This window comes from Lepisosteus platostomus, chromosome 4, assembly GCF_059453375.1.
Source record: "Lepisosteus platostomus isolate fLepPlt1 chromosome 4, fLepPlt1.hap1, whole genome shotgun sequence".
Classification (NCBI taxonomy): domain Eukaryota; kingdom Metazoa; phylum Chordata; class Actinopteri; order Semionotiformes; family Lepisosteidae; genus Lepisosteus; species Lepisosteus platostomus.
The window spans coordinates 62,587,147-62,601,173 of NC_142614.1; the positions used below are offsets into that span (position 1 = coordinate 62,587,147).

At 34.9% G+C, this 14,027-nt stretch overlaps 1 protein-coding gene across 1 annotated transcript in view; it reads right to left on the reverse strand.

The window, feature by feature from the left end:
- Positions 1 to 14,027, reverse strand: part of rasef (RAS and EF-hand domain containing) — a 63,159-nt gene that overhangs the window by 9,352 nt on the left and 39,780 nt on the right. Inside the window, exons 14-22 of the mRNA XM_088630176.1 lie at positions 9,527 to 9,673; positions 8,155 to 8,245; positions 4,251 to 4,346; positions 3,605 to 3,682; positions 3,399 to 3,514; positions 2,557 to 2,625; positions 2,123 to 2,207; positions 938 to 1,020; positions 418 to 652 (exon numbers count right to left, since the gene is read on the reverse strand). Of these exons, the coding sequence (XP_088486302.1) occupies positions 418 to 652; positions 938 to 1,020; positions 2,123 to 2,207; positions 2,557 to 2,625; positions 3,399 to 3,514; positions 3,605 to 3,682; positions 4,251 to 4,346; positions 8,155 to 8,245; positions 9,527 to 9,673 (1,000 nt within the window). The remainder of the gene's footprint in view (positions 1 to 417; positions 653 to 937; positions 1,021 to 2,122; positions 2,208 to 2,556; positions 2,626 to 3,398; positions 3,515 to 3,604; positions 3,683 to 4,250; positions 4,347 to 8,154; positions 8,246 to 9,526; positions 9,674 to 14,027) is intronic.

Here is a 14,027-nt window from a genome sequence, read left to right on the forward strand (position 1 = left end):
TATGTCTAATCAAGCAGCACGAAATGCACAGAACAAAAGACTACTATAAGAAAGTACACATAAGTAACTTTTAAATACACAATTTGACTTTTGAATTGTCTTTTAAAGTAGGTTGTACTGCATTTACCTAAGTTTGAAATTTATTTTTGGAAGGTACTTTATTCCTATCAAGACTTTCATGCAACATTGACATTATTCTCTCTCGCACATGATACAAATTGCAATTACTAAGCTTAAAGGATTCCAAAAATATATGTTTTTAATGTTGAATGTTTCAAAATGCACTGATGTTTAGATGCTACAAAGAAAAACACAAAAAACAAAGGGTAATTCCATGGTTATGTTGCCTGGAAAGATCAGTCTGCTTTGTGCATAAATGAGGAGTAAAGGTCACACTTCAAAGTGAGAGTGGCGTACATCTGTATCAGAAGCATCTCCTGCAAGGCTTTCTGTCATCTCTGGTGACCTATGGAAATTCTTTTGAAGCTTGAACTCGGCCTCAGAATCATAGTCGTTGGAGTCTCTGAGAGTGGAAAGGCCGCTGTCGAAGTAGCTCCCAGTCGGGCTCTCCATCTCACAGCTCACCCGGCGCATGGGGTCACACAGGGCCAGGGAATCACAGTCCTCATCCACGTAGGAAGAGCGAGAAGATCTGCAAAGTTTCAAGGAAAACACCCACATAAGGAGACCACATTCTGTTCAGGTTCAGAGATCGGGGTATTTTTTTTTTACATTGTACTATAATGGTAAACATTTTGATCAGGAGTTTCCTCCTTCCTCCTTTTTTATAACAGAAGTTAACTCTCTACCAGGAACCGGAAATAGCAGCACAATTGACAGACAAAAGGAAACCATGACAATGTGGTGGTCTATAAGTATTCTAGACAAAATGCGCCACCTTCTATAGTGAAATAGTTAAATAGAAGCCATGACTTACCTGTCAAAATAAGGAGACTGACGCCCACTGAATTTTGGACTGGATCTAGAAATTGTACTTCCTGGGGAGGTGTTGTGCACTCGCTAGGATAACAATAATAACATGAGTATTATACAACACCTTTGTAAAAAATGATACATTTATATTTGCATATATCAAATGTATGCTGTAACCCTACCTATTCTTAACTTGTAAGAAGAAAAGAAGTACAATATTTTCACTTTCAGCAAAAGCATTTGAAGCAGTCAGAGATAACGGCCTTGACTCTGCTGCTGATTCCTGAAAGAAATTGTTCTTTCCAGAGATATGAGTATATATCGTCTGTTCTTCTTTAAACAATATCACAACATTTATTTTTGTGCGGCAGGCCTTAAAAACACATTCGGTGTTCCACTCCAAAGCTGTTTAATTCTAAAATAAAACCTCAAAGATGCCATGTACATCAAACTGTGTAGTGGACATGATGGCATTCAAGACTGAAAGATCAAATAACCTAGCTATACAGAAAATAATACCTGTATTAGAAACAACCATTATAATAAGTGTACATGGATCATTTGACCACGAATACCAAAGGACTTCATAAACAAAGGGTGGGCTATAGTATATCACCTGAGAAAGAAATGGATCTACAGGATGTTGAATCTTTAACTTTATTTCAAACCAATGTTATTTTTTAATACTGTTTTAATACATGACTCCAAGGCAGTTGTAATTGGAGGCAGATATGAATAAAGGTTGCTACAGCCTAAGTGGAGAGATTTTGGAGAAACCATTCCAGTGGCCAAACATTTAGGCAATGTTGTCTACATTCAGGCAATAGCTAATGTATTACCACCAAGCTGTTGATATATTTAGTTGCTAAAGTACTGTGGAAAAGTTTTGTCCCAGGAGCTGGGACCTTAAACATAACAGATAGACTAGCTGCTAAAACCCATCAAGACAGGTGAACATTGCTGGACCCTCAGCAGAAAGAGGGACCAGAGAAGATTGCAGGAATAAGCTCCAAACTTTTCCAGGTATTCAGTACCTCATAACATATAGAGAACATTATTAAATTAAATATGAAACTAAAAGTACTGTCACTATCGAAACTACTGCTGTTCAAGGATCCATCAATGAAGATACCATACTTGTAAAACTGTAAGTTGCATATTTTAAACCAAGTAATGTGTAGGTACTTACTAAGCTTCTGTTGTATTTTGTGAAACTGTTTTCCAGTGCACTTCTTAGACCATCATTGCTGTCATGCAGCTTCCTGTTTGCCGACCTTTAGAGATAATTAAATGACACATTAAGAGTAGCCTGAATATATATTCTGGGTCTGACAAATGTAAAATAAGGCTACATTTAAAGCAACAAGAAGATGAAAATTTAAAGCTTTTGATAACCTGCTGTTACTAGATTATGTTTAAGTAACAAATAAAAGTCACAATAAAATGAATAAAAACAATACTATTTTGTTGTTTCCTATGATTATTAAGCCTTCTATTGCAAAGCCAGCTGTATGAAATTCCCATTTAAAAGTTATATTTCTGTATTTACAGTATCTATAAACAGCTCAGTACCTGTAAATCTACTGCATGTCACAGACAGATTAACAATGTTTGCAAACTTACTGAAGCATCTCAATTTGCCGGGCTAAATTATCCCTTTCATCAGAGTATCCTTTCATTATTGCTTCATCCCTGCAAAGAATGAAAACAGCATCCATTACTACAGGAAACTAAAGATGTTGGTAGTATTGCATTCCTATATGAAGTCTGAAAAAGAAAACTTAAACATGGCAAAATCAAAAGATCAAGGAACACTTGGCTGAAATTTTGGTTAGCAACTGGTGTTGCCAAGTAATCCTGTGCTGAAGAATAAACTCCTGTGACACCACTAACCTCACTGTCAGGTGCAATGACGTCATTTCAGGATATCCTGTTTCTACCTTAACAACTGGGCAATCAGTGGAAAACACCCGAAAGGCTCGAGTTTTATTGTAGTGCACAGAACTAAAATCACATAGGAAAACATAAAACATAGCTAAGCACGCTAACAGCAGGGCTGAGGGGTTGTCACTGTTCTCGTAACATGGATTACACTGTGCCTTAAGCCACAAGAGAAATGAAATTAAAAACCAGACATTAAGAAAACATCATGGTGGATTTTTTTTAAATCTCTATATGACCCCATCTAAAATATCTACATGAAAATTATAATGATAACTGAATTAACTGAAAAACTCACATGATTTAGAGTCATTCAACTTGCATTTTAAGGTGTAAGGTGAACTTTTCAGAACTTTAGAAATTTACTCAAATAAAGGCACATTTCACGAATAAATAAAAAGAGTTCTTATGAAGACGTCTTTGTAAACACATGCAAATTCAAATCCTGAATATGAATCCTGTTGACAGATGACTGCCATAAAGTTAGCACTAAAGAAAAAGCCATACCAAGTGAATTTTCTCACCTTTCAAAGTTTATACTTTGATCAGTGTATTCACTTTTCAAAGAATCAAGCTCACTCTGAAGGAATGCAATATTAGTTTGAGATTCAAGTAGTTCCTTCTTCAGCTGTTGATTCTCCTACAAAAAAGATTTTTTTTTCTTAAGAATGTTTCATGAATGCAATAGTTTGTGAGGTCTGAAGATTTTAAACTTAAAATTAATACTTACCAGTGTAACTTCATTTATTTTTCTTTTTAACCCCACCACCTCATCTTTCAGATTGATACTTTTGTATTGTTCCTCAATCTGCAAGACAAAAAAAGCATCTCTATCTGTAAATATTATTAATATAATTTCAGATTGCTTTAAACTGCCTACCTAGTTAGAGACTAAAACTCACAGGACCCATATAGCTTTTACATTTAACTATCATTTAACCATAAATGTTCTGTTTATGTATCAGACAAACTCCAAGTTAACCTCTGCATGCATATTTTATATGTTTAATATACTTTATACACTGATACATTTTTCCTGTAATCCTTTTATCTACACGATGAACCTACTGTACCTTGTCTGACAACAATATGCACCGCGCAAAAATCTACGTGATGTACACTATTGGGGTAGCATTCTGTGTGAATTGTGAATGTCTTCATAAAGTACCAACTTTTCACATTTTTAAACCAGTTTGCAAAAATAATAAAAAGATTATATTATATTAATAGTCTTTCTTCTATCAATTCCAGTGCGAAACAAAGAAAAAATAACTATTATTTAAATAAAAGTACTGCAGGCTACTAGATAGCTAGATATTCACATTTTCAGCATGACTGCACTTTATGATTATGATTTTAAATGCTGGAAGAATTACCATTTTCATCTTCTGGACTTTCATCTGTAGTTGATAGACTTCAGATTCATACTGGCGCTTGAGTTCATTAAGCATAGCTTCAGCCTTTTTGTTTTCCTAGAAGACATTAAATAACATTACAATTATTCTGTGGAAATCCCATTATCATAACGCTAATCAATGCAGGTGCGGTTTTAGAACTAGTGACAAATGACAAGACTAAATAGTGTGCTGTTATTAAACATTGGAGGCCTTGTATTCCAAAAATGCAATGGTTAAATCCCCACTGCTTTCTATGGAGATTTTACATTTTAAAAATAGAATCTCCTCCTAATGGAAGGAATTTCTCACACTGTGTATGACAAATGTGAAGATAGATACTTTGTTAACACTCCTTATTTTTAAAAAACAAAAATTCAGTAAAGTATATGCTGTGTGAATAAGTAGTTACTACAGAAAAAGAAAGTATTTCTGTTGAGAAACTATAATCCTGGCATTTGCAAAACTTTGGATCATAATCCACTCCTACATAAGGGTACTCATTACAGCCAAAATAAAAATGAAAATGATGTCATAAGGATTATGTGGAGCAAACCAGCAACATGGAATATAAAAACAACACAAGTACATGAGTGATCTTATAATTAATAACATGCCTTTAAACACATGCAAAGGATGTGTTTTTTATGCAACAGATGTTGCATATTCCTTTTTAATATTCACTTATAAATGTACTGTATGGTTCAATTTTTTATAAAGGCTGTGAATAATACTTTTTTGCCTGATTTATGAATGTGTACTGTATGTCTATGACATGCATATTGTGGTTATAAACTTTTTTGCTAAGTCCTGCACCAGCTCTGTCTGTTTTATTGTTTGAGAAGTAATTGAGGAGTATCTTGCTACCTACAACAACTTGGAAAAAGAAACCTGTATACACATCTGTCATCCAGAGCAAGAAATAGACAACCCCAGCCTGGTCATTTTACATGTTCATTTTAAGATTAATCTCATGTATCTGTAAATACAGTATATACTGCCAATTGATTTTTAATACTGCAAATGTTCCTTTACCTCAGCACCGGATTCATTTAATAAGGGTATTGTTTCATGAACACACTTTCCTCTTTAAAACATTAAGTGTGTTTTTCTGGATATTTTCTATTATCTTACAATATTTATAGTATCTCCCCTTCTCCTTCATTTCTACATTTAGATCTTTGAATTCTTGAATGGGTAGTACTGTGATGCAAATAAATCATTTCTTTAATATATTGTATTAATTTTTTTTTACTTGAATGCGCATTAAACAACATACTGTAGCTTGACATACACCATACTCCTTGACAGTATAAATGAGAGAACTAGAGCTGTATCTGAGATAAAATAGAAAGGACTACTGTAAATAAACTGACATAATGAATATTACACTTTGACCAGTGTAGTTAATTTATCCCTTGATGATCTTCCTGAAATATTCTAAAAAAAATCTGCTTGTACATGCAAATAAAATTGTTTCTGGAGCCAGAATCTACTGAACACCTACTTATGTGCTGTACATTTCACTGTTATTTCCTTTATCAATTTCAAGAGAAACCTTGAATGTCAGCCAAACAACATCTCTGGTAGGCTTAAATTAGTAGCATAGACTAGTATTATTAGGTAATTCTTTCCATTCAAGGGACAGAAGAAAGCAAAAAAGTCAAGGCCTTCAATAGGAAAACTTGCAAGGTACAGTACTATGGAGACATAAGAGCCATATGAATATATAGAATGAAAAGCACATATATATATATGTATTTATTTTTGACCATGAGTTTGCTGTCCGGTTTCTTAAACATATTTTAAAAATCAAAATATTTTGGAGCCAACATTCAAAAGAATCAGGGGATTTTTTCTAACTCTGCACATGATTAGTTTTATAGTTGTGAATTGAAACAATGTACTGTAGGTATACATTGTAAAATGTTACTGTATATAAAGGCTATTGTAGCAGTATTACAATAAGTAACAATAAGTAAATAATTAACTTTTACAGACATGCTTCTGAAGATGAGTATGAAATAAAAGTGAAATAAGTGGTTTGGTGTAGATCAAAAGTAGAACATATAGTGTATACAGTATATACATAAAAATCCTGTATGTTCACTATTTTAAACTACCATAACGTTTTAAGAACTAATATTTTTATTTTGTAGCGAACTATTCTCTTATGGGCAATCAGAAGTGGGTAGTCCAAACAACTTTACCAGAATTCTCTAATTTTATAGACTGAAACCATTTGTAAGACCACATTTATCAGTCTTGTTTTTCTCTCTCCATATAACCATCCCAAAACATTTCAAACGGCTTAGGTTCATTGTACTACATTAAAAAGATCTAACCTTAATTTGCTTTTACTTTGCAACCAAGTTACTTAAAATTGGTGTTGTTGTATGTTTGGTGTATCCATTATGATGAATATCAAACCCTTCTCCCATAAATTGTTTTCTTGTTGGTGTTATCTGTTGAAAAATTAAACTACACATTTGTTTCTCTCTCGTTAACTCTTCCCCTTTCTTACACAAGTGGTTCCATGCTGCTAGAAGTGATAACTGGCTACCTTGCTGTTCAGTTCCTTTATTGTCTCCTTATTGTATGAGGTCAGCTCACTGAAGCCACTAAGGCTAATCAGCTTAGCCAACTACTCATCAGAACATAAAGGAATGCTATCAGAACCTAGATCTGTGGCAAGAAAATCATTTGCATTGATTTGGCAATTCAGTGAACCTCCCCTGTAAAACAGAGCTTCACTATGATGTTGAACTGAGCAGTTCCGCAATCGGTCTCTGAAGCCATCCATCCATCAGATTTAAAAATGTTTCTCAATACAAAAAAATATCAGCCTAAAACAATCAAATCCATTCATAAAATTAATCTATTTCAATAACGTATCTTTTTAATGCAAATGCTCAATTAGCGAAAAGTCCAAAACATACAAATAATTGTTGCTCTTGCATGAAGATTGTCCACTACAAAATTGACAAATCTATATATTTTCATGAATCAAAAACTAAACATAAAGAAACACACATTTTTCAGTCTACAAGGACATGGTAATACCAATAGCACTGTTGTAAATGCTTCTTTACTTTTTGTTATGCATGTTGTTGTTTTGTCAAACAGAGCAAGTAGACAGGTCCCTTTTCAGGCCATCAAGGCCCATGGGGAATGGGGGTAAGGGCCACCATAATTCTTGGCCATCCGACACTGGAGGTGGATGTGGTCAGCACCACACTCCAGCTGGCCTATTACCCCCACTTGCTTCTACCTGGGATTGAACCCAGGACCTTCCAGTCAGGAGCTAGACACCCTTGCCATCTGAGCTCCCACGGCTCCATCAAACAGAGGACATGCATTTATCTTGCAAAGAGTTAAGCTTGCACATGACCTGTAGCAATCCGGTTGCTTTTCACATGGGTGTCAGCTGCATTAGACACTGCGACACTCCACCCTCATTTCTTTTTTTGTCCTTGGTGACAAGCAATGTGTGGAGGTGTGTGCATATGTGTGCTTTCTTAGAGGAAGTGAGTGACTGTTCCAAAGCAAACATGCAAATGCCAACACTAAGGCAGACGCCACACTAATGCCCATGAACTAATATTTACAGTCCTAAGCAAGGCTTACTAAGCCTGGAGAATTAAGATGTAAATACCAAAAAAAGATCTGGGGAAAAAATATGTACAGTATTTATTCGATTTTCTCACAAGCATTTTGTAACATCTGAAACCAAACCCAATGAGTGGGTACTAATTTTTAAGCAGGGTGACATATCCAAGACTTAAGCAACAGAACATTTGTATGGCAGTTTTATCAAGCACAAGCATAAAATTCCTATTCGGAAACGTTCTGTTTAAAACAAAAAGGGACAAATTTAGCTTCTTACTTGCTGTCGAATTTTGTCCTCTGCCGCTTGAATACGTTGATCCATCTCTTCTTCCATTTCGCTCAGCTGCATGGCAGCTTTATCTTGAGCTCTGTTGTGTCACAAAAAAACAAGGCTTACCATGCATGATACCCTGCTATAGCACATAATGATCAGTATGGGCAAATTGAATGAAATCATCAACATAATCAACGTCGGTGCCAAGACCATCTAAACACAAAAGAGGAGAAGCAGATATTGCCTTATTTATGTAGTGCAGGTGGGTAGCTGTGTCAGCATTCGTAGGCTGCAAAGGAACAAGTAATAGGTTTATTCCATGCTGAAAAGAGAAGAAAGAAACACAACGTTTCGGCCGTGGAGCCTTCTTCAGGTGTCAAGCTTTTTAAAAAAAGTTTAAAAACTTTACAAAGCTACTTTTTCGATTAACGTTGTATGTTGACCCTCATCTTGTGACGTCCTGCTGGTACATTTGAACAGCTGAGCTCTCCAGCAGTTGATCTGATCTGATCTGTCACATGGATAAAACAACCTTTCATTTGACTATTCCAACACTTTCTAAGAATTAGGTCTGGAAAAAATATACTTTGAATGAAAGCTGAGGTGTAACAGAATACCTCTTATATATCTGGTGCATGTGATGTTGAGGAAGAGTCAGTCTGGCTGACTGGTGAATCAGAAAAGGGATTGGTTTAACAGCTTTTATTAGTCTTATTTAATGTTTAACAGAAACATTTTGTCTTAAGGAGAGCCCCAAAGTATTTCTTATATAATATAATCAATTGCCATACTGTGCATTCTATGACCATTAAAGTGCTCAAGTTAGTGGTTTTGTAGTGTGTGCATGTTTATATCTGTGTGTTCTACATTGGACTGGCTCCCTGGAACAGGCTCAAGACCATAGACAACCTGAATTGGATAAGTGGTTATAGAAAGTAATGCTATTTGTATTGGTTAGAATTAACTGACATTTAAAATTACCATTTTCTATTAAATGCTTCAATCTGGGGAAAAAATATTTATAGTACTAGTGTGACAGGGGAGTTATATAAAATGGTGAATATATGAATTAAACAATGTTCCTTAGTATAGTTACAGTTAGTATGATGATGATGACGATGATGATGAAAAGAACAAGCTGGGTGTCGCAATAAAGGTCACAATGTAGGGGAATACTTTAAAAAATATCCGCTACACAAGTAACTTGTAACTGCAATGAATCACATTTTTAAAGTAACTTTACCCAAAACACAATGCAGTATAAAAGCTATGTGAATCCATGTAAAAAAGACTGTAAGAATCCCTGTGAACAAGAAACTGCAGGTATTAAGGCTTGATTACATTTCTCTTTACAGAATCTCTAATGCATGTTTACCTTTTCACTGCAAGTGCTAGGTTTTCCATCTCTGAATTCTGAAGCCTGATTTCTCGGATGAAATTCATTATGACCCGTTCATACTGAGGTACCATCCTTGGCTCTGTGAGGTTGATGTTCTGGTACAAGGTGGCAACTTGCTCAGACCTGCAAGCAAGCATTATAAAAACATTTCATTAGTGAAAATTGTGCCTAATATACTGTATAATAATACAATACATATAATATTATATAATAAAAAAATAAAAAAGATCATTTCTTGGGCAAAATGTGTCACTTAGTAAGAAAAATTACTATGAACTAATGTACCAAAAGCTTAAATTAAGTTTTGTTAGAGCATGTCAGGGTTATTCTATATGTGAATTCCACTGTGTGACCAAAAACACTTTGAGACTCTCCAATGATAAAAGATGTTCTTGAAGAGCAATTCACTGTACCTTTATGTTACAATGCTTCTTTAATTAAACTGGAGTTAGTTAATAAAACTATACTATAACAAATACTGGCTCACTTGTGTTGTAGAGACCTACTTACTGTATGTAGGAAAGCAATGTTCTCTCCTCCAGCTAAGACAGCAGAAAGATTTAAGTAGCCTTGTGCAGTACAAATACATGCATTTAAAACTTCACAATATACTAATTAGCGTAGAACAAATTCACTTAGAAAGTGAGAGTACAAAACGCCACTGTAAATATACACAGTAAAGGGACAATTATTCAATTTCTATGAAAACTGTGCATTAACCAAGCCGTATTATTCTAGAGGATGCAAGGTTACCTAACTTATAACTTCTGGAATGTCTTCATGCGCTATTATATTCTTTTTGTAGGGTGGATAAGCAGATGTTAATAAAATTAGAATTTGGCCTTTTCCAAAACTCTTGTTTTAAACTCCTTTTTGAAAAATACAAACAATCCAATGTAATGTCAGAGCTCTACTGAGAAAATGCTATAAATGGGACGGTAGGTTCACAGACATATTAATTTTGAAATCAGACACCATATTCTGATGGTAAAAAGTTGTATAAATTATTCATTAGTGCCAATTCACTCTATGGCTTGTTTCAATCACTGTAGTATGTATTGTCAACTACTGCCGCTACTCCAAGATCAAACTGTGGATTAATAATGGGAGTCTTCCAGCGCTAGCTATGAAAAAAACACTCTACTGATACGGCCATACTGGTCCTCTCTCAACCTCAGATCCCGGCTGAGGGCAAGGCAGCCCACTGTTTGAAGGTAGTTTATGGACCAATGCCTGAGTGAACTGTACAGTGTGTGCACCAGAATCACCATTGCTATAAGAAAAGAATGCAATGTGGAGAAAATAACAACAAAACTCATGGAACACCATCATTAACAGAGCTGGGCTGTGATACTACTACACTGTTTCCCATCATTCTGGAAAATAACTGGTTATATTTAACAGATCCATAACAAATTATGTTCATTGTAAAAAAGGTATAACAAAAATAGAATATTAAAAGCATCTCTACCAATCCTCTATATTTGACATTCACAATAAAAAGTTATGGGGCATGTCTTTCCCAAAGTTCTAGTCAGGAACAAGAGCTTTAAATATTTTGTTAGAGCATCCTACAAAAAGTACAACTACAAATGCAATCTCTGTTTAACCAAATACTAAAAATGTCCAGTTTAATATTAATCACAAAACATATGCTCAATCACTTCGGAAAAAACCTGGCGTGCAAACCGTGAAAGACATTGCAGTATGAGCAGACATGGGAGAGATGACGCGCTACTGTACCGCGTTTTTTTCTTGGTCCACTCTATGCTGTGCATTTATATTACGTGATGTCTAGATAGGGAATATGACAAGTAAAACTAGAAAGATCACATGTCAGTGCAGGGAAGGGTGCATGATCTTACCAAGATAGTACACTTTAAAAAGCCGTTACATGTAAATTATACGCTAATGGGTTCAGTGAAATACTTTACTTCTCACTGCACTGGTTATGGTTCTTTACACGCCAATACGCGCCAATACGATTTGTTCATGTACTGAACATCGAGTATATTAATGAAAAAGGAGTTATATTCATGTTAACGTTCTTCTTGTTGACACGTAACGCTCAAAGTAACTTCTTAGACTGCAACTTCAAGTTGAAATTAAAAACTAAACCTTTCTAAAAGTGGTCACATAATTTTAGTAGATCCAGATAAATCATGTAACAAAAAAGAGAAACAATAACGCTGTTTTAAAATTGTATTTAAAAAATGTTTCCATTTATTCTAAAGAACCGAGTCATTTTTTGTCAGTGAGCCAAACTACTGTACAGGAATCATTAACTTTCTTATTGGCAGTACCGGTTGAATACTGTAGTACTAGATTACATCCTGCAGTCAGTAAATCAACGGGAAGAACCAGCATCACTCATCCGAAATAGAACCTACTGAGGTGCATATTTCATTGACAGTCATCTTTGTTGTTAATTTTTTTCACAGCCAGCAAGTGCTGAAAATGCCCATTGGACCGATTAATGAAAAAATAAAATAGTACTGTACATACAGTACAGTAAACCCTTAAAAACTAAACGGGGCGGGGTACTATACTGTATGTACGGTACGGCCTTATAGGGGAGATGTGGGTTTCTTTTTAATAAGAAAGTGTCCAGCGTTCATTTACTGAGACAAAATAATTTATTACATTGTAATACAATGTGATTGCAGGCTAAATATGTCGCCAAATACATTTATACTAGTTCAGATATGTGGAACGTGCACTGTAAGACAATAAATGGATGTACGTTAATCAACAATTATGTCATAATAAAATATGCATTACCATCCAAAATGAATGGCAATGTCTAGGCTTTTCGTAACGCTTGCGAACCACTCATCTGTCGTTAGATGAGTTAGACAGGGTGCTTATTAATGTTGTCTCATACAAGGCTAAATGTTTGGCTTATGAATGTCCCGTGTTGTTGTCCTTAGTTTCACACGCATTCCATTTCACTAAATATTGGTTTTGTATACCCTAATTAAAATGAACTATACCAGGTTCTGTCTCTTAACTGTCCATCATCCCTGCTTTGAATAAAATTAAGCAGAACATTCACGTTAAAGCTTCTTGTTTTTAAACTGGAAATATATTAGTTTTAATTCCTGCTACAGTAAAGTCTTTCCAAATAGGAGCTAAAAAATCTTTTTTAATCCCAATTATAATCATTTTTAAAAACTTATCTTTGAACTGTGTTAGTTCGTGCCATTGAGCCGGTATTGGTATTTAATAAGCTTATTATGTTGCAATGCACACGTTGAGACTTAAATACAGTTGTAAAATGGAAAAATATCCTACAAAGCCACTGTTGATCTCTAATGTTCTGACAAAACCAAGATAAAAAAACGCATAACAGTACAAAGCGTTAAACGGATACAATATGGGTTTCGTATTTCACCTTGGAATAAATTTCGCCTGCTCCCCAAGTCTGTGATGAAATTCTTCCCAAGCTTGTCGGAAGTCACCGTTTTCACCCTCCATCTCTACAAAGTAGATGAGGTCGGATACTTCCTGAAATCCGTTAGTAAACTCTTCGAAGTTAATGGATCCGTCCCTGTCCACGTCTAGTTTGGCAAATATCGCCTCAATCTCAGATTGCTGGACTTGTAACTCTGAGCAAACCGAGAAAAACTCCTCTTTTTCAATTCTCCCCGAATTATTCACATCACAAGCGTGAAAAAGCAAGCGTAGTCTGTCCAGATCTTCTTCATCCTCCATCAGGAGAGAAATACGTCGTTAGGTATTATATAAAAACACTATTATAGGTCCAAATATATCAAATAAAGAAAATTATTCCACAGAAAAAAAATGTCTCTACTATCTCCCAAGTACCGGATAAAAAATAGGATCTCCTATTAAAATCCAGACTTCGCTTTAAACGAAACAAAAATAAAAAATATATAATTTTGTAGGTATTCTAACAGCATCCTCCTTATTTTGAGTATTGCAGATTCTACTACGCGGATCTCAAATCACCTTGCACGAAGGTAACTCGGTTCTTTGGTAAATGGGAGGAGTGCGTTTTGCTGACGTGAAACTCACCTAGTTTTGTTCTATTATTCTCCTGTTAAACTTCTGAAGTGCACGGGGTAAAAGTAAACATTGGTTGGGCTCACTGCCACTTGTAACAGAATTAACCGTAATCCGACAGTCAAAAAATGAAAAGAAACTAAGATACTCAGATTTCAATGAAGATGTACTGTGTGAAACAAACGGAGTGTTTATTTAGATAATGAAAATTATATTTTATTTTTAATATAAGCTAATTCTAAGAAACGACCCTCGAAAATAATAGTTATAGAGTAAATAGCTTTAATGAAACATATTTTGAAGTTAAATTACTTGCACAATATTTTTCTGGCAGATTTAAGTTTACGGGCAGAAGTGCCTGTACATAACATACTCCTGTTTTCCTGCAAATACTTCATTATCAATGAAAGCTCCACTATGGTATGCAAAGGTTCATGCAAAATGATTGTTC